Raw genomic sequence first — 23172 nt, forward strand, 5'->3', positions numbered from 1 at the left:
ACAGATACCTCTAGTTTACCTCGGTTTCGTTCGTTATCTAAAATACCGTACCGTCAATGCGGATTCTTTCTCCAAATCGCAACGTATGACAGGCGAGGGGAGCGACAGTGGCTGAGATATCGACAGATATGCCTTATCACGGCTTATCAGCATATCGCGGTCAAATCAAATCGCGAGCCCCGGTTCGAATTTCCCACCCCGATTTAGTCATAGTTGACGAGGCGTCGAAGAACCATCACCAAAATGATTCTAAGATTACAATCTATTGCGATAGTAGCAATTCTTCTGGTGACACTCGGAGAGCACTCTATCGTTTGCGAAAGTGTGTTCGAAGGAAGTCAACAAGAAGTTAATATAACGGTGAGTAAGTATATCCATGGTTTATCACTTTCTCACCTATTTTTTGTCGTACTTTCTAGTCATTTTTGTCGCAAATTTGCGATAACAAATTTTCTCTGATGACTGCCATGGTGAAATCGTTCAGTGGAGAACATATCGACCGAAATTTGGAACATCTTTGCGCGGAGGGCGTTCACGGATTGTTGATCTGGATTACAGCGGATAATTTTGATAAACTATCAGAAATTGATACGAACCTCAAATATATCGGACGGACAACTACCGCGGACGTCTTTTCAGGATACTGTGTGTACGATCCGAACAACAGAACATGCACTAACGAGCATGCGGAGTCAGTAAGTATTGCTGCTGTTGTCATTTTACATCTAGTAAATCAATACGAAATGTATTTTTTACTTTGATAGAAAAATTCCGTGATGATTCTCGGCGAAAAATATCCCGAACGATACGAACTGCGCGATATAGTGTATAAGAAGTGGACCAACTCAACGGTATTGGGTTCCCCGGTGCTTGCCTACGCCACGTTAAAAAACCGCGATTCATCGTACAAGTACATCGATCAGGACATTTCCTATCTTTCTGATACCCGCATCGATCATCGTCTACCAGAGACGGTGACTGCCGGACTGCCACTATCAGTTTACCGAGGCAAAATCGAAGCGTACAAAGCCATATCCGGCGAGACGTACTACAGCAGATCCTTCCAGGTAGGTTTCACGCATGCACATTTGACCGGCACTAAATTTTACTTTTTTTCAAAACACCGCCTAATCAAAAATATGTCCAATATGAGTTTGGTTGATTTTGCTTTACTCACAAGAATTTTTAAGTTTGTGTGTTAAAATATATGGAAAATCAACAATACATTCAGTAAAAAAATCCAATATCATCTTGTGCTTTCTAAAATCCACAGATATTTAGTTTTGGGTGTAAGAATCAACATTGCGGAAGACTTCAAATTGGTCCGATTTAGTAGTAAAAAGATATTCTCATATACATACAGTCAAATGTTGACTCTTTTTCTCGCACATGTTTAAAATAAGATTTTCTAAAACTCTGTTGACCTTTAAAGTTGAATAGCTTTGTCCGGTAACTTCCAATCAATATGCAATCTTCAACAAAGGTGCTCGTTATAGAATGAGCTATCTTAATTTTTGACTTAAACGAGTTACTGTGGGATTTTTTTTTTATTGAATTTTGAATTCTTATTTCCAATTTTTTAGATATATTACCAAAGAAACTTGAAAACTCTAGAATTTTCCTCAAAAGCTCAGCCAATTAACATTTGAATTAGCGGTGTTCCGAAAAAGATCAACGTTGTTACCAGTCTAATGCACATAGCAAAAGGTATTATTTGAAATTCTGTTAAGGGGGCGTAAAGGTTTCAGCGTGAAAAAAAACAGTTTTTTGCGATTTTTTTTAGAACTTTGCGTGAAGCAAATTTATCAAAACTTTTGTACATTGTAGTGTATCATTTCAATAAAATGCTGGAATTGTTCTAATATCGACAAACGACTCGGTGACGAAGCTTTTTGTACAAGTCTCTGGAAATTGATTTTCGGTGTTACCTGCCATTCAAAAACTACTTAACCGATTTCTTTCAAACTTTGCATACACATTCTATGTAAAAAATTACCTAACCCCTACGTTGAGTTTTTGAGATAATTTTTCATTTAAGGGGGAGTTTGCTCATAAACAGGCAGAATTTTTCTTGAAAATAGTTTTTTTTTTGGAAAACAGGGGATTGAAAATTTATCTCAAAAACTCAACGTATTAGTTAGATATTTTTTCATAGAATGTGCATGCAAAGTTTGAAAGAAATCGATTAAGTAGTTTTGGAATGGCAGGTGACACCGCAATTCATGTTTTTCAGAGACGTTCTACAAGAAGCTTCGTTACCGAGTCGTTTGAGGATATTTTTGCATAGAAAAATTACAGCATGTTATTGAAATGATACACTATAATGTTCAAAAGTTTTGATAAATTTTCTTCACGCAGATCTAAAAAAATCGCAAAAAGTGTTTTTTTTTCACCCTGAAACCATCACCCTCCCCCTCCCATAAGTAATAAAGAATTAGCTGGGCCAACCAGACACGAGAGTGTCAAATTGGCTTGGATTAGATAGTACCTACAGGCTAGGAACCAACCTAAATGCAGGTCAACATATTCAACAAGTGAATCAGGACTGTACTGATTACGAGATCCAAGCACGAGAATCGGTGGGCTACAATTTCACATGTTCACTTATCTCATATTGGGTTGTCCCGGACTTCTGATAAAATTGGTTGGCAATTTTATTGTTTTATGGTTCCTTCGTTGCAGTTCAAAAATACAATCTAATAACCGGATTAGCTTGATTGAGGTTACTAAGCCATTTAAACAACTTAAGTTAACTGTTTAACTTTTTTTCATTTCAAAACCGAATTTCTAAAAATCCTCGCCTACTTCGATTGCAGTTTGTGCCATTACCACTATGGGAAAAACTGAGGAAAAATTTGTTAAATGTTCTAACTTTTGAACTAAATATCAAAAAATTATAGTTTATACCTTTTTGATGGAAACAACGTTACTATTTGATTAGAATTTCGTTCGTTTTTTGAAAAATAGAGAAAGTTGGGACTTTGGGATATTTTGTCCCTAAAATCCCCCATTTTTAATATTTTTGGGTTCTTTGCTCGAATCATCCATTTCTTTTTCAGTTTTTCTAACGTAAAAGAAACTCAGAAACCGAACGGAATTTTTGCAATCTTGGTCAGAATACGAGGTATTGGGATTCTAGGGGGTCATATGAGATTATATCATTTTCTCTTGCGTATAATTATCTCTAATATTGTTAAATCAGTTTTTATTAAATGTACCATGTTAAACGTGAATCAGAGTTACAAATATTCAAATTCATTGAATGAAAATTGATCATAATCAGCCGCATTCATTTTCAATATTCAGTGACGCAGCCGAAAACGTCAAACGAATAAACCGCCCATTCATCCATGCAGATTTTCATTCGTCTCCTATTATTACACGAAGCGACCGTGCAGCAACGAATCAAACGCATCAAGGCAGGCCCTGGTACAATGTAAGCGATGATGATTGTTACTTCACATGCTTTACCAGCATTTGGAAACATTTCCCTAGATAATTAGTGAAATTAATATATTGTACGATATTTAACTGAATGAATAACGTGGATATATGAATGAATATTTTTTCTATTCACCGCGAGTCGCACCAGGTTAATTTTCAATCGTTAAAAAAGAACTTCGATTATTTTTAACTCCGCGTGAAATATTCTCAGGAACAAAATATTTGTTATCGATAAAATGCAGAAGCACATTTAGTTTCAATAGCAAATGTTTTTTTCTAATGCCCCAACCAACAGTTATCTGTACAATCCGCAAAACTCTAGCTGTTTTGTTTTTTTTAGATTGGTTTGTTCTGGTCAGTGCGGTAAAATATCAATTTCAAACGAAAATAATCGTTTCAAGTGAAACTTCGAGCCTTTCACTGTAAACATACCACCACTATATCAGTTGAGTTCGGCTGCCGTCTTCGTTTGAGTCACTCAAAGTTCACTGTCAATTGAATAACAGGTTCTAGTCATTTGACGTTTTTGCCTGTTTAGTTTCTATTGAACACCAACCTCACATTAGCACGGTCTCAGCTAATGGAAGTGAACCATTCCAATGAACCACTCACAAATGAATATGTAGGAACACTCACTGACATAAAAATAACTCCGACCAAGATAATAAATAATATAGGGTAAAGGCTATGATAAGACGAGGCAACTCAAGACGGATACAGGTACGAGCATTTTTTCTCTGTATGAGTAAGGTTGTATTTTTTTCGATGAAGCTGATAAATCAGGAGGATATGAAAAAGAAAAGAATAAAACAAATGACGTAGTGGGCTTTTCTGCTTAACAAACATAAAACAAATTCACTCAAAAATGACAAATGTTCCGAACCTTTCTTTCTCTTCTTCTTGGAGAGTTTTCTTTCCTTTCTTGTGCCTTGGTGAATAATTGTTGACAGATGACTGTATGCAACTAGCGAGGTTGGCAGTGCAGCCAATTTCTTTGTCATATTTAGATATGTTGCTATAATACACATAATAATGACTGTTTTATTAACTCACATTTCGCCAAAATATATCTGGAACTAATCAATCCAAGATTTTTATCATATACTACATGTTTCTAGCAAATTTGGTCAGCATAACAGCCTATTCATCAGAATCAAATTTGCCATAAACTTTGAAATAGAGATGGACGTACTACCAAAATACAGAAATATACAGAAATCGTATTACTAGTTGCTTTATCTTGTCTTAGGTGTAAACGGGCGAACTCGTTAAAGGTCCAAGATGATAGATAACGGAAATCGATGGTTAGTCATTTTAAATGAAGGCGTAGTTGGTTGAGTGGTAAGCGTGACAGCCACCCATCCCAGTTAGTCTGGGTGCAATCCCAGCCGAGGTCGCTGAGATTTTTCTGAGGTGTAAAATCTTCCTTCGGAAGGGAAGTAAAGCCGTTGCCTAGCAAAAGCAAGTATCGGACTAACGTTCCTTCTGCGATCTACGTTCGGGCCAGGCCGGCGCCGGTTTTGTTCAATAAACACTTTAGGATTACCAGGAGTTGCACATTGAAAGATGTTTCCCTAATCCCAAGCACTACTACTGATTCCCTGTGCAACTTCAGCTAGTCTAGATCGATAACGGAGTAGCAGCTACGGGTGGTCGTACAAGGTCAAGCTCAAGCTCAAGCTCGATGGTTAAAGTCATTTTTAAATCAGAGATGAGGGCAACATGGATACCATTTGAAAGGAGGTTAGGCCATTTTGAAATCCAAGATTGCGGCCTATAGTGACCAAGAAACTGTGAAAACAACTATCAATATGGGTATCATTTAAAATAATCATAAAATACCGTAATTTATGAATTTAGGCCATTTTGAAAACAAAGATGGCGGTTTCGGGTAACCACCACAGTAAAAACCATGATCAATATATATCTATATCGCTTTTGCAATGATGGTCATTAGATGACGGAAACTGATGATTGAGGACATTTTGCAATCAATCAATCCAATATGGCGCCTTTTGGTTACCTCAAATCAATAAACCCACTTTCGATATGACCTATTTATAGCATTCATATCGAGCAGAACCTTTTCGAATTCTCTCTGAAAAAAAAAAGATTCTCGTAGACTATAGACTGTGCTCGTAATGTGTTCCTATATAACCAGTGTGGAAATGTTTTACCTCTTCACCATGTCATCGGAATTGTACACAGGGAACTATTGGTAGAGGTCCAAATAAATAGCTGAATTACATATTTGATTTTAGCAATGAATTTGACAGCTTCGTACAATTATGATAGCATACTGCGGCTATCATATTTCTTTTTCAAATTTTCATAAATTCGCAGAGTTCAGACGAAAATAATGAATCTACTAATAACAGCTTATTGAAACTGGTTGCAATGAAAAATGTTATTTGGTAGTACGTTCATCTCTATAATATTTTTGTTGCAAATTTGATTCTGATGAATAGGCTGTTATGCTGGCCAAATTTGCTAGAAACATGTAGTATGTGATAAAAATGTTGGATTGATTAGTACCAGATAAATGCGAAATGTGTGTCAATAAAACGGTCATTATTATGTGTATTATAGCAACATATCTAAATATGACAAAGAAATTGGCTGCACTGCCAACCTCGCTAGCTGCATACATTCATCTGTCATCTGGCACAAGAAAGGCATGATAACCAAAAATACGAAGCCTGTTCAGAGAACAAAAGGTGAAATCCGAAATCTTGTTAGCTGTCGCAAATTGATGCGGAAACAGCTTAAAGCTGTAATTTTATTCAGAGTTAGATAACGCATGTAAACAATATAAGTAACTCACAAATTTCGGTGTGCGAATCAATTTTAATCCGGGGAAGACTATTCCTCCACTTTAAACTATCTGTGATCAAAATTCTAGGTTAAGCATGAGCTCCAATGCGTACAGCTTTAGTTCTACTCACTGTGATAATGATCTGTGATTTTAGTTTTAAGTCCTAGCTGTAAGTTAGTTTAAGTCAATTTAACACTGAAAAGAGCAAACAACTTTACTATTAAATTTTACAAGCTTTAGATTAAAGCAAAATGAACTCCTGCCTCCTAACTTACGTCTGATCGCGTTCGATGTTGCAAAGAAAAAAAGATTGTGCAAACGGAAATAACTGCTGATGGCAAGCCATGTCATCTTCCCGCGTCAATTGACAGTTCATACCGGTTGACGCGCCGCTTGCATTAGGCCGCGTTCACAGTGGTTGCGTTCGCATAGTAAGGCCGTGTCCACACTGCGAAGCAGTGCTGGCGGTAACATCCTCTCCCCCGTAACACTGGTCACCGGTCCCAGTTTTACCATCTGGCTCAACCTCCAACACGGCCAATTTTGACACCGGTCTACGCAGTAACCCCCTCGCAGTCTGAACCACAGCTTGCCGAACGCGTCCGTCTTCGGCAGTCGCAACTTCCTTCACTCTTCCACGTAGCCAGCCATTTCGGCGAGTGTCATCAACTACGAGGACCAGATCTCCAACAGCTACGGGAGTCACTTCTCCGAACCACTTCATCCGCTTAGTGAGCATCGGGAGGTATTCCTGAACCCAACGCTTCCAAAATATGTCCAGTTGATGCTGTATAAGGTTCCAGGAACTCTTCACCGCATAGGCAGGGTCACTAATGTTAACAGCCGGCTGACGCACTCCCTTAGAGCTTCCTAATAGGAAGTGGTTTGGTGTTAGAGCCTCACCTTCGGCAGCGTCTAAAGGTAAGTAGGTAAGTGGTCGACTGTTGACGATACCCTCGGCTTCGACGACTAACGTTTCCAGTCCTTCATCGTCCAGCTTTCGATCGTTCTTGTAAGCAGCTTCCATTGCCGACTTAACTGACCGCACCATCCTTTCCCACGCGCCACCCATGTGAGGTGCTCCTGGCGGGATGAAATTCCACTTTGTATCTTCATTTGTGAACGTCGCTGCCAATTCGTTTTCGATTTCTTCCTGCAGCAAACGTTTGGCACCTTGGAAGTTGGTACCATTGTCGGTATAGATTTCCGCTGGCGCTCCTCGCCGACAAACGAAACGGCGAATACACTTGACGCACGACGGTGTAGACAGGCTATGGGCAACCTCAACATGGACGGCACGTGTGGTGAGACACGTGGATAGGCAGATCCAACGTTTGGCAGCGCTCCTTCCCACTTTCACCAAGAACGGCCTAAAGAAGTCTATGCCGGTGTAGGTAAACGGCCGACAGAACGATGACAATCGAGCCACAGGCAGCGGTGCCATTCGAGGAACCTTCGGGTTCGCTTTCGCGACTTTACACCACTGGCATGCAGCCGCAACTTGCTTCACCACCGTCCTTAACCGTGAAATGTTGTAGTACTGCCGAACTTCATTCACTACCGTCTCCGAGTTCCCATGCCGGCAGGCTCGATGAAAGTCGTGGACCACAAGCTTCGTTACATGGTGTTTTCTTGGGAGAATCGCCGGGAACCTGGCATCGAATGCGGCATGTGGTGCGGCTCCAATTCGTCCATCAACGCGCAGCACTCCGTGTTCATCCATTGTCGGCGTTGTTTGATACAAACGGCTTGTCTTAGGCAACTCCGTTTGTCCTCTCGTAAGCGAGGCCATTTCTGCGGGAAACTCCTGCCACTGTACCATCCGTATTATCGTGCTCTTCGCTTTTCTCAGCTCGTCCTGACTCAGATGCAGTAGTTCCGGCTTCTCATTTCTTCGCCTCCGCTGACAGTTGTCTATGAAACGGTGTACATATGCTACTGCTCCAAGAAGTCGTCTCCACCTTGAGAACCGGGCGAAATCCACCACACACTCCGGAATAGTCGCTCCTTGGATCACCAAGCAGGGCCGTAGTTCTTCTTCAGGAGCCGTTGATGTTTTCACTTGCTCCGGCCAATTGTCTTCGGACAGCCGCAAAAACTTAGGTCCCTTAAACCATTCGTCGCATTCTTTCGGGCATGAGTTCTTTCCCCACTTCGTGGCAGCGTCCGCTGGATTCGATTTGCTGGGAACCCACCGCCATTCAGCTACATCCGTTGTAGAAAGAAGCTCTCCTACTCGGCAGGCAACGTACTGCTTGTACCGACGATGATCGGCTCGTAACCAGGCCAGCACTGTTGCGGAATCACTCCACAGAAACCGCTGTTTGACTTTAACACTGTGGTTCTCCTGCACGAACGACATCAAGCGGCTGCCCAATACCGCTGCTTGAAGCTCCAAACGGGGAATCGAGAGGGGTTTCAGTGGAGCGACCTTTGTTCTTGCCGCAACTAACGAGCATTCGGCTTTGCCTTCTATGTCAATCACTCTGAAGTATGCTACAGCAGAAAAGGCAACTTCGCTCGCATCGACGAATACGTGCAGTTGCAATCGTTTGTACGTCTGTTCGGTCGCTTCCTCGAAGTAGCACCGCGGAATACGCAGATCTCTTATCTTCGGGAACAGAGCGGTCCACCTAGCCCAACGTTCGAATATTTCTTCCGGCACCCTTTCGTCCCACTGCAGTCCGGCTCGCCACACGTCCTGAAGTAGGATCTTGCCGTGCACGAGGTACACACTAAGAAGCCCCAGTGGATCAAATATTCCCATCAAGCACTTCAATATCTGTCGTTTAGTTGGCCGCTCGTCTTCATTTAATACACGTTGAATTTCCTCCTTCAAATTCATCGAGAACCGCAGCTCATCGTCGGTCGTCTGCCACAGCATGCCGAGCACTCGATCGCCGTCCGTTGTACTCAAGCAGAGATTCTTGCTGGCGTTGGTAGCTTCCTCGTTCAGTCCGCGTAGAACTTCGGCACTGTTCGACAACCAATTTCTAAGGTGGAATCCTCCTTTCTGATGGATTGCTCCGACTGCGCGGGAAACTCTTTCGGCCTCATCCACACTCTCGAAGCTATCCAGATAGTCGTCCACGTAGTGGTTTCTCTGGATTCCCTCGACAGCTCGGGGAGAGCGAGCGACGAATTCTTCGGCGTTTTTGTTCTTCGCATACTGGGCTGATGCTGGCGAACACGTGGATCCAAAGGTCGCCACGTCCATAATGTACGTTTCGACAGGCCTTGATGGATCGCTCCGGAACAAGAAGCGCTGAGAATGACGATCCGGTTCACAGATTAACAACTGGTGGAACATTTCACGGATGTCTGCCGAAACTCCCACCTTGTACTGACGAAAACGCAGCAGAACTCCGGGAAGCGAAGATAACTGATCCGGGCCTTTTAGTAGCATGGAGTTTAGGGATATTCCATCTACTTTCGCTGCCGCGTCCCATATAAGGCGGACTTTGCCCGGTTTCCGGGGGTTCGTAACTACTCCTAACGGCAAATACCACACTCGTTTAGGATCGGCTAGTGCGAGCTCCTTCTGAGTTGCACGGTGCGCATAGCCTTTCAGCTGATACTCCGCTATTTGCTTCTTCAGATTGGCTGCCAGCTCGGGATCTCGCAGCATCCTACGCTCCAGACATTCGAAACGCTTCACCGCCATGTTGTAGCTGTCCGGGAATTCTATTTCGTCGTACCTCCACAGTAGGCCAGTTTGGAATTGTTCTCCTACTCGGATAGTCGTCCGCTCCATAATCTCCCTAGCTCGCGTGTCTTCTACAGATTCCAGCACGACTGGCGGTTGAACTCCGGCATCCTCCATAGAAAAATAGTCTTTCACTGCATTGTGCAGCTCCTGGTCGCCGGTACCGGCACATTCACAAGCGTGATAATTCAACGAATGCGTATCCCTACTTTCACCACCGCCGAATATGCACCATCCTAACCGTGTTTTCACGGCAATAGGCTCGGTTCTCTTTCCTTCTCTTGCCTGCAGCGGTACCGTGAGGTTCGCATTGTTAACGCCGATCAGCAGACGGGGAATCGCTTTCGTGTAGCTAGCGATCGGCAGACCTTGCAGATGGCGGTAGTGTCGCGCCAGCTTGTCGTAATCTAGATTCTGTTCCGGTAAAGTAAGCTCATTTACAGTACGAACGTCGTTGATCGTGAACTGCTTGTTGCTATTGGCTCCCCTGATGAAAACTCTCACTTGCTTCGATTCCGATTCAACTCTGGTGACGTTTCCGGTCCACTTCATACACAACGGTGTCTTCCGACCGTCGATACCCAATTGCTCCACCAGGCTGTTCTCGATGAGCGACAAGTCCGAACCATCATCCAGAAATGCGAAAGTTTCAATGGTCGCTCGTGGCCCACGGAGAACGACAGGAATTATGCGGAAAAGAAAAGTCTGCTTGCCTTGCCGATGTGTATGGTTCTGAACAATCGACAATTCTTGGGTTGGTCGCTGGTTTGCATTGGATCGATTTGAATGTAGCAGTGCATGATGACGGTAGGTACATCCATCGATCACGCACAGCGTCGCGTTTCTGCAGCTTCTCTTCCCATGTGCGTTGAGACAACTCCGGCAAAGACCTTTATCTCGTACGAAGTTCCATCGGCTGTCCACAGTATACGCCTTAAATGCGGTGCATTCTGCTAGACGGTGACCTGATTTCTTGCAGCATATACACGCTCGATCCTTTTCGCTCACTACCTCACGAACGGATTCTGCTTCGTTGCTATGCGTGTTCACCGCTCCTTTGTGTCTCGGCTTCTGCTGACTACTGTTACTTTCGCCGGTGTAGTTTGACACACTGCAAACGGCTGTGACGACTTTGAGCATAAAATCTCCAAACGCCTTGAGGTTTACTACCGGGTGCTGTTGTATGTAGTCCGCCCACTGCATCTTGGTGTGTACAGGTAGCTTCTCCACCAGCTCCATCAGCAACGTAGGATTCGAGAGATGTTCCTGCTGTCCCGCTGCTTCCAGGTGGTCGCAGAGGCTGCGCACAGCCATGCCGAAGTCGATTATAGTTTCCAATTTCTCCGCCTTCGGTGCCTGGACACTGCGCACTTTTTGTAACAATGCACCGATTAATAACCCGGGTCGCCCGTATAACAACCGAAGAGTATCGATCACTTGAGGCACTGATTCCGGAAGCAGCAACCTGCTTTTGACAGATTCGTACGCGTGCCCTTTCAGGCAACGTTGAAGACGCGAAAGATTCTCGGCACTATTGTAACCGCACGCCAGCGAACTATTCATAAAGCTACTGATGAAGATTGGCCAATCAACAGGATTGCCAGAGAACGAAGGTAGATCGCGGGACATCACTTGACGCGCGGCTAGCTGCGAGGGGGAGGGGGTGTATTGTTCAACGACAGGCAGTCCCGGCGGAGGGGGAACTATGCCTGTAGATAGTGACGGATTTACGTGTGGCATAGGGCCAACATTTGACAGTTCCATATTGGGAAAAACTGTCCCATTTGCCAGTGGCGTATGGCCTACGATTGGCGGTCCCGCAGTTGCGGATACTAATCCGGAATGTATACTTGGATTTGCCTGTGGCGCAAGGCCAACATTCGATCCCGTCGAGGGAAAAACTGTATTCATGTTGTTCGATGGAACCGTGGCCGAGGCTGCCAACGTTCCGAACTGTTTCATTATGTGTTGGAGGGAGCATCCATAGTTGGATGGTAATGGTACACTAGTAGGTGGATAATTCAGTGGCTTACCTTGATGTGCTACGGGGGGAACGGGGGGCTGGACTTTACCTCTCGAACCTGCTACCTGCTGTCTCTGAGTGATCGCGCCGGTATACTGCTGCTGATCACAAACGGTGAGACCCGGTTGTTGAGGGTCGAACAAATTGCCCAGGGTTGTTACTACGGGGGGCACGAGGAATTCACCCTGTTGACTCCGATGTGCCTTTGGGATCGCGCCGGTATACAGCTGCTGATCCCGAACGATGAGACCCGATTGGTGAGGGTTGAACGAATTTCCACACGTTGGCGCTACGGGGGGCTGGACTTTACCTCTCGAACCTGCTACCTGCTGTCTCTGAGTGATCGCGCCGGTATACTGCTGCTGATCACAAACGGTGAGACCCGATTGTTGAGGGTCGAACAAATTGCCCAGTGTTGATACTACGGGGGGCACGGGAAATTCACCCCGTTGACTCCGATGTGCCTTTGGGATCGCGCCGGTATACTGCTGCTGATCCCGAACGATGAGACCCGATTGGTGAGGGTCGAACGAATTTCCACACGTTGGTGCTGCGGGGGGAACTGGGGGCTGGACTGCGGGGAGCACGGAGAATTCCAATTGTGGGTTCTTAGGTGTTTTCGGCATCGCGCCGGTATACTGCTGCTGATCTCGAGTAACCAGACCTGGTTCCGATGGGTTAACCACCTGTCCCAACGTTGGTTCTCGATCGCATAATTGCATGGCCGGGGAAGCTGCTGCCCCGCCTGTCGGTTGATCCATCTGCTGACCATGCGCGCTTGCACCCTGTTCCATGCACTGCTGTTGCCACTGCTTTACTCTATCCTGGCTCGTCCTGTGACTGATCCGGCTCCTATTACTAGCCGTTTCTTCCAACTCCTCCTCCAGCTGGTGTTTCTCTGCTAGATGACGTTGCTCTAATTCCTGCTGCTCTTTCAGTCGCTGCATCTTCATCCGTGCCGCCTTTGCGCTGGAAGTGGGAGTGCACACACTCACCGGCAAACAATGCCTACATGTCCACGGCCGGTCTGCAACAGACGATGTGACTTGAGCACATGACATGTGCCACCAACCATCGCATCGGTCGCATTGAACGCAATCATCGGCCGATTCCGGATGGGCGCAGCAAACACAATCCGATGATTTTCCCTGCTCGGGCGTTTTGAGGTTGGGATCCGTATTTGGCATGGTGAAATTCAGCTGGGCACAATTCGATACCTTTCCCGGCCACGAAATTTCTTTAAGATTTTGTTCAGAGAACAAAAGGTGAAATCCGAAATCTTGTTAGCTGTCGCAAATTGATGCGGAAACAGCTTAAAGCTGTAATTTTATTCAGAGTTAGATAACGCATGTAAACAATATAAGTAACTCACAAATTTCGGTGTGCGAATCAATTTTAATCCGGGGAAGACTATTCCTCCACTTTAAACTATCTGTGATCAAAATTCTAGGTTAAGCATGAGCTCCAATGCGTACAGCTTTAGTTCTACTCACTGTGATAATGATCTGTGATTTTAGTTTTAAGTCCTAGCTGTAAGTTAGTTTAAGTCAATTTAACACTGAAAAGAGCAAACAACTTTACTATTAAATTTTACAAGCTTTAGATTAAAGCAAAATGAACTCCTGCCTCCTAACTTACGTCTGATCGCGTTCGATGTTGCAAAGAAAAAAAGATTGTGCAAACGGAAATAACTGCTGATGGCAAGCCATGTCATCTTCCCGCGTCAATTGACAGTTCATACCGGTTGACGCGCCGCTTGCATTAGGCCGCGTTCACAGTGGTTGCGTTCGCATAGTAAGGCCGTGTCCACACTGCGAAGCAGTGCTGGCGGTAACAAAGCCAGTTGTCTCTTTTTGTCTTAGGTTTACCCGGATCTCATTTGACTGGTGCTCACTGGGGAAATTGAAAGCTGATCTATTCATTTGAGAGGATCAAACGAAGGAGGTTGAATATGAATTGCGACTCATTTGAAAGCAGCGGTGAGTGAAGTGCCATGAACCCAGCTTCAGATTAACAACAACTGATGCGTTAAATGAATGTGAATGCTACTGCAGACGACTGATTGACTGCGTTCATTCAGTTTCGATTGAATGAAATGAAATTTTACTGCACTGGTTCTGGTGTAGTGTTTTCAGCGAAGGGGTCCAGCTAACGATAAATACAGACAAATTTTGTTAAAAGAAATTTCGTAATTGGATCGTCTATTTAATTAGTGGTTTGTTAGTGGGTCGCGCCCAATTTAAAAGCATTCCTTTTAATTTGATTTCGAAACCATACTGACATTTCAATGTCAATTTTGTCGATTATTTTTTGCCAGTTGTCGATACCTCGATTTTGAAAATGTCTCTCCCAAGTCCCAATCAGTGAACGTCTGCTGTAATTAAATTTAGTATGACGTCGTTTGCTTGAATGTTGATTAAAATTGATATACAGTGAGTTCCAACTTTGAGCGTACACTTGTGATAAGATTTATTAGTCTACTAGCTTGTGCCCAGCTCACTTTGCTACGGTTAATGAAAGAGAAAACATAATTTAATGCATAGGAAATGAAAAAAAATATCATGAAATTATTTTAAGCATTCTGATAAACATATTTGTACTTTTACTATCTGTGGCGTAAATAAATTTCTCCGTGTCCCAATTCTGGAGCAAGTAACGTATAACTGTCCATGGAAGAAACATATTGATTTAATGATTGTACTTGCGCCTTGATCATGGTAATTGCTAAAGCAGGCCGCGACAGAAGCGATAATACTATAGACGAAAGCGATAATCAGAGAAGCAGGCCGAATGATCGTCAAGCGCGTTGATGAAAATGCCCCGCCGCGGAAAAAATCTGCACGCAATGGTGCGTTGTCTGCGCAGGCTTCAATGGTTACATTTTGTGTTATTTTTGCGTTGGAAATATATACAGACACATGACTCCCTTAAGTTCACGCATTGATTCATGTCCAATAAAAATAAACGCAAGGCATTCCCCAGTAAAGTTCAGCCGGAAATAGCTAGAGCCAGACGACATTCAGCGAAGTTGTATAGCGATAAATTTTAGAAAACTTTGCTGGAGACATGGAGCTTTATCTTCAGCTTCACAACAAATTTAAAATAGAAGATTAGGGTGTTTCTTAGTGGTTTATAGAAAACAGTTATTCAAATAACTTTGCGGTATTGATTTAAAATTTAAGAAGTCTTCAGACAACTTTAAGACTATTTTAAGGCAAATAATTTGTTCCATGGGACCACATATCTAACTACTATCGTTGAAAAGTTATGAGTGCCTTTTCGCCAAAAATGGGGTTCTTTGAAATGCCAATATCAGTAATTGCGGCAAACAAAAGATAATTCTTTTTCAACTACATATAAGATTATGATTCGAGTTGTAACTGAGCAAAAAAAGCGAAGGCGATATTTTTTTAAATTTCACAAAATTGATTTCACTAATTTAAGTACTTCTATCTTTTGAATAATAAAAGCCAGAGCTTTGATGTATTAGAAGAAAATGTTCGTCTTCAAAAACTCTGAAAAACATCTGAAGGATAGGTTAGAGAAAAATGAAAACTGAAAAAGTTATATTAAAAATTTAGTTTTTTCGTGAATTGACCCTTGATATGCTTAAATTACTTTCACGGTGGACAATATAAGATATAGTTTCGTTTTCATGATAAAATTTTGCACCTTGCAAGATTTTTCTATTATTTTAAATAGTGGGTAGGGTGGCTCTAAATTTATTAAAATCAGAAAATTTACTTTTTAATGGTTCGAGATAGAGTTTCGCTGTCTTGACAGCGTCGGTGGTTGAGTGGTAAACGTGGCCGCCTCTCATTCCCAGTTGCCCTGGGTTCAATTCCAGCCGAGTTCATTGAGATTTTTCGGAGGTGAAAAAACCTGTGGTCACCTCTTCCTTCGGAAGGGAAGTTAAGGCATTGGTCCCCGGTCCATGAGTTTGATGGATCGATATCTAGTCCAGATAGTGGAGTCGCCTCTCTGGTGTCGGTAAAGAATAAGTAGAATCCAACATCTATACTTGCTAACAAATATCTTCTTCCCGTTATACTTGTGGAGTGCGCAGTAGTATATACGGCCTCTAGCAAAAGCAAGTATCGGACTAACCATTCCTTTCCGTTCCTTCCGCGATCTACGTTTGGACCTGGCCGGTGCCGGTATTGGCCAATAAACACTTTAGGATTACCAGGAGTTGCACATTGAAAGATGTTTCGCTACTCTCAAGCATAATTATCTACTGATTCCCTGTGCAACTTTAGCTAGTCTAGATCGATAACGGAGTAGCAGCGTGGGATGGTCGCACAAGCTCGAGATAGAGTTTCGCTGTCTTCCAGAAAATTTAAGGAAATAAAATAAAAAAAATACTCTTGAAGACACTGGAACTCTATGTCTTATACTTTTCATTTTACGATAAATTTGCCAAAAAATTAGGGCGTTTCTTAAAAAATCGTTTTGTTTATATAAGTTTTGCAGTTTTAATTCTGAATCTGAAAAGGTTATATTTTTTACATAAAACTTCTCATAACTTTGAAACGAAAAAAGTTTTGTAACTGGTGTTTTAAAGCAAATTATACACCCTAAAATAATCTTCAAGTTGTTTAAAGGGTACTTTAGTGTAAAATAAAAACTACAAAAGTGATAGAAATAATACCGTTTTTTATGGAAATTATACGCGAACTTTAACCCATATAGTCCAACGATTCCACATATTGTATGGATGATACGCTGAACAGGTCGTTAGGCTCTTGGATCATAAAATATTCATTAGGGACACCCAAAAGCTTTCATTTGAATTTGTCGTGCAATGGAAAGTATAAAAGCTAGAGCTTGCGTATCTTCAGCAAATTTGTCTAAAATGTGTTGTTCAACAACTTTACCGAAGACAGTAAAGCTCTATCTCAAACCATTGAGGTCAATTTCAAATCTTTCTAGAATTAGAACCACCCTAGCTGCTGTTTGAAACGAAAAGAAGGGCATGGCAAAGCACAACAACTTTCCTAAACATGGTGAAAAGCTAAGTCATTTATTTTTAGCAAGCAGTTAAAATTCCTGCTAAATTTACATTCTTTACATTTCTTAGGGCAATATCTAAAATAATAAATAATTTAAACACAAAAATCAAAATAAAAGATAGTTTTTCGAGGGCCAGAGAAATAAGCCAAAATTATAGTCACTGGAAACAAAGCCTTAGTCTTCAAATTAATACAAAAAGACATACAATTACAAACATAAATGAAACAATTAACAAGAAATTTAAATGAGGCGAAATTGAGACAATGCTAATTCAGAATCTCCAGATGTTGTGAAAGTTTTAGTCTTTTCATTTTTGTTAAGCATGTACGTAGTTTCGTAAGACATCGTAGGGTAATTTCGGGAGAGACACCGCGTCGGGTGAGATGCCGCACTCTCTATACGTCGTATATAGAGTCGTATATTCCGAGTTTGTCTTTCGAAGAATTACAACACGGGAGATGTAAATTAAACATTATTATTAACCCACAAATATATTACCGAAATCGAAAAATTTCAATAACGCATAAAAATTTCATTTTTTTTAAATTGTGCTATTTGTTTTGATAAATCATGTATCAGTTGAATAGCTGGGACCTTTTAGAAGGCATTATGAGCACTGTCATCCATAATTTCAGAGAAAAATGTCGTCGTGCGGCATCTCTCCCCTAAGGATTGGCATAGATGCTGTATCGAAATTACGGGTGAGATGCCGCACTCAATGGCGGAGGATACGTAGCTAAAATGTTTTTTTTTCTGTTTTTTTTTTATATTGCGAATCTTTTCTAAAATCCACATCGTGACATTTCAGCCATGCGCCACCCAGCCGTGCGCCGAGTTACGCGCATGTTTACTTCGCATTAGTGCAAGCGAAAAAACGATTTGATGTTTGTTTTTGTTTCGTTCGCACTCATGTGTGTCACATATAGCAACAAATCGACGAAACGCTAGTTTATCTCGGGATAGACAATATTGTGACGACATATAATTAGCAAGGGACTGGAAGGTGAAGTATTTTTCAAATATTGAGAGCCATAGTACTCAAGGAAGAGCAAGGATTTGAAGTAAGAAAGTTTAGAAAAGCGTGGAGTAGGGTCAATGAACAAGCTTAGAGTTTCCCGTCTACTTAACTCTTTGTCTTCTGCAACGCAGGAGTCAGGATCTTTTGGCATTAAATGCGAATCACCTAAGTCTGCGGCATGTCCGGACAAGCGTAAGTTTCATCTCGGAATGTCGAAATTATGAGTCTATTTATCTATGTATTTAAACGGGTGATATGTATCTAAGTATTAGTTACTTCGGTTTAAGCGCGACTCAGACGATACATCAGCTTCCGTCAACGTCAACGGAATGTCACCGTTCCGTCAGGATAATTTAAATACTTTTCTCTTGCGCTCGTTCACACGTGCCGTACGTCAAAACGTTCCGTGCCGTTGATGTTGTGTGTGAATGCCTCCATTTAACCACAGACTAACAGACATAATTCCCTCAAAAAACATCGATCCGACAATTTTCCCAGAACACTAGCTCCATCTTTTATTCACAGTCCCAAACACTCATTTACTGGTGGTTACCCCTCAGGTTTGGGAACAATTTATCACTAGTGGTCCATTCCCCATATGCTTGTTCATATGTCAGTGGCGCCATAATTTCAAATATATTTAAAATGACCGTTAAAGCGATCGAAGCTTTGTTTTTGAGTGTTATGTCTGTTGGTCTGCGTTTTAACTGCATGTAACTTATCCTGACGGAACGGTGACGTTCCGTTGACGTTGACGGAAGCTGATGTATTGTCTGAATCGTCCTTTATTCTTTAACCCATTCATGCCCATGTTGTTTGTGGACAACAACGTTTTTAACAGCTATAACTTTTGATTGAGGCAAGATTTGCTGCAACTATTGCCTTCCATTTGAGTATTAACAGTTACAAGGAGCAGCTTTAGAACTGAAGTTATTGCAATTAGTCTGACTGTATTCCAATGGAGCAGTGCTGCCAGGGACAAATTACGCCGACGAGTGAAAATTAATTTTTCATATATCTTCGTTATGTTGCAATATTATTGAAAAATGATAAAACTTATCAATTTAGACTGTCTTTGGCTACGTTTTCTACGCAATTGGACTATTAGGCAATCCATGAGACGTTTCTGATCAGCTGATTGCTTCTTGTCTACTTCTTCTGAACTTACTCTGAGGGGTGCGATGTTCGACAATATCGTTGTTTCGATCCAACATCAAACGAATCGAACTAACGAAACTCTAGAAAGAGAACTACGGAGATTACATTTTGGATCGATTGGATTCGCATTTAGCTGTCAAAAAACGAATCCAATCGAACATTGCCTATCCTTATAACATTGGACGTGTTGCCATACAATGCTGGGGCATACGTTGTCAAAAATGCTGTTTTTCTCTCCGCAGTTCTCTTACTAGAGTTTTTCTAAACGAAATATGTTTGTCGGACGAGTTTTTCTGTTCGCAGAACCCACCGCTGAATTGTCAAACAAACGTCTAATGGATTGCCTAATTGCATATATTCTAGGAGAATTGTATTGAGCATAGGAAGGTAAAAAATGAGCAGCTTCTAGCACTGCGAGGAAAGCATCTATCTTTATGGAAAAAGACTTTTCGTGTTTCTTGACCCCACCGTTTTCAAGGAAGAATAGTTTTGGAACCCTGCATGCACGAGAAAAAAGTTGGGCATGGAAGAGTTAAAGTTTCAGGTACTAATTTTCGAGAATTGATTTGTAGTGATGTCAACTTTGGGATAAAAACGAAAATTTCAAAAAATTCATGCTTTTTCAAAATGAAGCTTTCAAGAATAAACCTAAGTTAGGGACCATTCATAAATTACGTAACGCTTTTAGGGGGGAAGGGGGTATGACAAGTTGTGACATAGGAGGGAGGGAGAGTTAGCTAGATCGTTTCGTCACATGTTTTCACCGAAGAAAAACAAATTCTTAGAATTTGTTACGTAATGGGGGAGGGTGATGGAGAAATTCATGACAATTTGTTACATGGGGGAGGGGGGAGTCAATTTTTGGCAATTTTTGCGTTGTGTAATTTATGAATGGTCCCTTATATAAATTCATTGTAGGATAAACCGTCAAAAACTGATTTTAAGGAATCCCTACCAACACATAGATATATATCGCTCGTACAAACATATAGATAACAAAGTTACTCCAACTTAACCGTTACACAAGGTTGCGCAAGAAAAATATTTTTAGATCGTTGGATAAAAACAAGTTTTCTAGAAATGAGAGTAGCCCCTTAAGAAAAGTGAAAGTGCTAGACGATTTATAGGCGTAATCAAACTTCATGAAACTCAGCTGAACTAATCACAAAAACATCAACGAGAGCTAAAATACTTTTGTTCACAATTTTTCAGATTGTGACCACGGTGCGGCGTCACACCCTCACATGCGGCAACGCTCCCTAATTAACCTTTTTTTTAAATGTTCGTGGAAATCTGACGATTTTTTTTCACTGCAAAAACCATTTTATAGTATTTTATATACTTGTCGCAATTGATAAAAATGATTTCATCAAATATTGAATGGTTTAATATTGGTTATGCAGGATCGATTTTTAGAGATGTACGGCATCCCTACTGAAATTACCCTACGTTAGCTTTTTTGCTAGACCTTATACTTTAAGGCGCCAGATTTCAATTCAAAATATTTGGACCCGCGAGATACTACTGTTAAGTAAAATAAATAAAAAAGTGGACAAAAAAATAAAGTCCAATAAAATGCAATGAAGAGATCCCCTTAAGATGTGGATGTACAAAAATTGTATAACTATAGTCCTGTGGACCAACAGGGGTCCATTAATGGATCAAGAGACGTTCATGTTACGGGAATTACAATCATTAAAGTAAGGGAAGTATTATACAAAATGGAAAAATCTTCTACTAAAAAATATTCTATCGGTTAAATGACTTATTCTAACAAAAAATTACAGCAATCCAAATTCATGTATTATAATTCTCTAATTCAAAAAATTTAGACCATCAACGCAGTCCGATACATGAGTCCCTTCACACTAATCAACGTCACCGTGATCGGCACCGAAGAAAAAGCCTATCGTGAGTTCCGAGCCAAATTGGTCACAGTGTACACCGATGAGGGAGCCTACGGTTGGTCTCGAGTGCTAACGTCAGTTGAAGGCGCGGTAAGTTTTTCAATCATCGTAGCCATTGCAACAAAGGAAACTAATACTGTCTTCCCTAGTCTGTAGAAACATCCCTCACTGAGACGCGGGTCCAATACAGCGCGGTGACAAACTTGAATGACGAATCCCAAAGGCCCAATGGACCGGAATTGAAACCGGACAATCCGCACACCGATCATCGATATCCGGGTCAACCGATAATGGCGAAAGCGGAGAACATTAACATTCACATCAACGAATTAGAGATGGGTCAAGTTTACCCCGGATTCCGGCCGTATGGCATTGGTGCTGCGATAATCCTCTTTTCGGTACTGGGAATTGCCGTGCTGGATATGACTCGCCGAATTATCAGGGAACGTCGTGCCAGAAGGTTGCATCAGGGAAAGTATAGGCACGTCAACGCTAGCTAACAATGCTGAAAAACTTGTTCTCCTTGAAAGGCTTTCTTTCACATTCCACCCGAATAGTCGAGAATTGATTCATAGAAAATATCCTTATTTAAATGAATATTATTGCCATTTGTTCGTCAACATTTCACACGTAGATAATAAATATTAGCACGATTTACGATACTTGTCCTCTCCAGAATAAATCCAAAAAAGAACATCCGTTTATTCGATCCCCACTTGTTTGCTGAGTGGTTGGAACACACCTTCCTTAACCCAAGAAAGGCCGGAAGATGGCGGAGTGGCGACCTCGTTGTTTCGACCCTGCTTGATTGAATCCAGCACTGAACCATGCGTCTCCTGTTCAAACTTCTCAAACACTATATAGTTCCGATCCTGCACCGGGGCAGGGTCATACAGCTGCTTTTGGCTCTGTCGCGTGCATTCCTCCACCTTTCGGAGGAAATCAGACCGACATTGGTGGTACAGTTCGTGGGCACCGTTGTTGGCACTCTGCTCGGCCAAGGACATGTACTCGTCGAAGCTGGAGAAAACATACTGGATAAACTTGAGTAACTGCCAGATGTGGTTGTCGCCGTTCTTCCATCTAGGAAAAGCTTCCGCTAGCTCCAGCTTGCCATTGTAGGGACATATCAACGGGTGGAAGGTTTCGCTTTGAAATATCACTGTCTGCGAGGTGGTAGATTAAAATTAATTGATAAAAATTGGTTGTTAACTTTAGTCATGTTAATTATAATGTAACATCACCCTGTCTAAATAACTCATCGAGAGGGCCTCTTTTTATTCTGATACTATTTTTAAATCACACTTTTAACGATATGGAAACTTACCGGAACCTCTGAATCGTTGGGAAACTTGTCCGATAATGATAGAGTAAATCGAAAAACACCATCTTTATAAGGACCACTGCGAACAAAAATTACTCCGAACCATACTGTGAAAAAAGATTTATGTTAGATTGCATCTGGTTGAAGTGATCACTACACTTACAGAAACTATTCTCAAATGACGGTATCACGTAAACACCACCTAGGTCCTCGTTTTGTAATCGTTTACTGTGGTAAAAAAAGTTTTTGGTTATTCTATATAGGCTTTTAACGCGAGGAGCTTACTATTCTGCTAAAATTTTGTACTCTTGTAGGACGGTTCCCAGTAGCTTATCATACGAGTCCAAAGTCATTATCGGACCTTTGCTCCAAATTATGCCCGAGATGTACAATATTATAATTTAACTTGTTGAAAACAATCACAAACAATAAATATTATGTATATCCCTATTTACTTAATAAAACTATGTGCTTAAAACAATTCTGAGAGGAAAAATGATTACAGATGTAAACAATAATATTTGGTTTTGACAGCGCTGCTCTTTAAAAACTCAAGAGTAACTGTTATTTTAGTAGCCGCGAACACTGCGAACCAAGATGAGAGAAGGAAAGGTAGGAACATTTGTCACTATTGAGTGTATTAGGTTTATACTTGAAAAACTGAACATGGCGTTCGGGTCTCTTGAAGTAAACATAAGCATCCAGAGTAGCATCCTGCTTCTTTGACGCCACAACAGATCTTCCGATTCGAACACTCAGGGACA

The 23172-nt window shown here is 41.7% G+C and overlaps 3 protein-coding genes across 12 annotated transcripts; 1 reads left to right on the top strand and 2 right to left on the bottom strand.

Annotated features, from left to right (window-relative positions):
• Positions 1-223: 223 nt before the first annotated feature.
• Positions 224-21724, top strand: LOC131688579 (enolase-binding protein-like). The gene is made up of 5 exons (XM_058972929.1): positions 224-360; positions 420-695; positions 765-1067; positions 21010-21174; positions 21234-21724. Exons 1-5 carry the CDS (start codon positions 244-246, stop codon positions 21582-21584), a joined length of 1212 nt encoding a protein of 403 aa, XP_058828912.1. The 5' UTR covers positions 224-243; the 3' UTR covers positions 21585-21724.
• On the bottom strand, positions 6162-13813 carry LOC131688574 (uncharacterized). Of its 10 annotated transcripts, XM_058972920.1 has the most exons (4): positions 13627-13813; positions 13482-13546; positions 13361-13420; positions 6164-13307 (listed from the first exon to the last, which is right to left on the bottom strand). In XM_058972920.1, exon 4 carries the CDS (start codon positions 13173-13175, stop codon positions 6669-6671), a length of 6507 nt encoding a protein of 2168 aa, XP_058828903.1. In that variant the 5' UTR covers positions 13176-13307; positions 13361-13420; positions 13482-13546; positions 13627-13813; the 3' UTR covers positions 6164-6668. The 10 variants fall into 10 exon arrangements, 5 of the variants coding, with proteins under 5 accessions (XP_058828903.1, XP_058828900.1, XP_058828901.1 ...); XR_009305255.1 differs by having other exon boundaries at positions 6162-6215; positions 6269-6328; positions 6390-13813; XR_009305256.1 differs by having other exon boundaries at positions 6164-6328; positions 6390-6454; positions 6535-13813.
• LOC131688583 (protein crossbronx homolog) lies at positions 21653-22990 on the bottom strand. Its single transcript, XM_058972932.1, has 4 exons — positions 22694-22990; positions 22572-22636; positions 22412-22515; positions 21653-22250 (listed from the first exon to the last, which is right to left on the bottom strand). Exons 1-4 carry the CDS (start codon positions 22759-22761, stop codon positions 21786-21788), a joined length of 702 nt encoding a protein of 233 aa, XP_058828915.1. The 5' UTR covers positions 22762-22990; the 3' UTR covers positions 21653-21785.
• Between the last annotated feature and the right edge of the window lie 182 nt (positions 22991-23172).

The sequence above is a fragment of the Topomyia yanbarensis genome, chromosome 3 (assembly GCF_030247195.1).
Source record: "Topomyia yanbarensis strain Yona2022 chromosome 3, ASM3024719v1, whole genome shotgun sequence".
Lineage (NCBI taxonomy): Eukaryota > Metazoa > Arthropoda > Insecta > Diptera > Culicidae > Topomyia > Topomyia yanbarensis.

What these genes read in the sequence shown, in the direction of transcription:
- LOC131688579 (XM_058972929.1), top strand. Translation starts at nt 244, where the DNA reads ATGATTCTAAGATTACAATCTATTGCGATAGTAGCAATTCTTCTGGTG. An exon ending in CTAACGAGCATGCGGAGTCA is followed by an intron (nt 696 to 764) that starts GTAAGTATTGCT and finishes TTACTTTGATAG; the next exon opens with AAAAATTCCGTGATGATTCT. An exon ending in TAACGTCAGTTGAAGGCGCG is followed by an intron (nt 21,175 to 21,233) that starts GTAAGTTTTTCA and finishes TGTCTTCCCTAG; the next exon opens with TCTGTAGAAACATCCCTCAC.
- LOC131688574 (XM_058972920.1), bottom strand. Translation starts at nt 13,175, where the DNA reads ATGCCAAATACGGATCCCAACCTCAAAACGCCCGAGCAGGGAAAATCA.
- LOC131688583 (XM_058972932.1), bottom strand. Translation starts at nt 22,761, where the DNA reads ATGACTTTGGACTCGTATGATAAGCTACTGGGAACCGTCCTACAAGAG. An exon ending in TACAAAATTTTAGCAGAATA is followed by an intron (nt 22,637 to 22,693) that starts GTAAGCTCCTCG and finishes TTTTTACCACAG; the next exon opens with TAAACGATTACAAAACGAGG. An exon ending in CCAACGATTCAGAGGTTCCG is followed by an intron (nt 22,251 to 22,411) that starts GTAAGTTTCCAT and finishes ACCACCTCGCAG; the next exon opens with ACAGTGATATTTCAAAGCGA.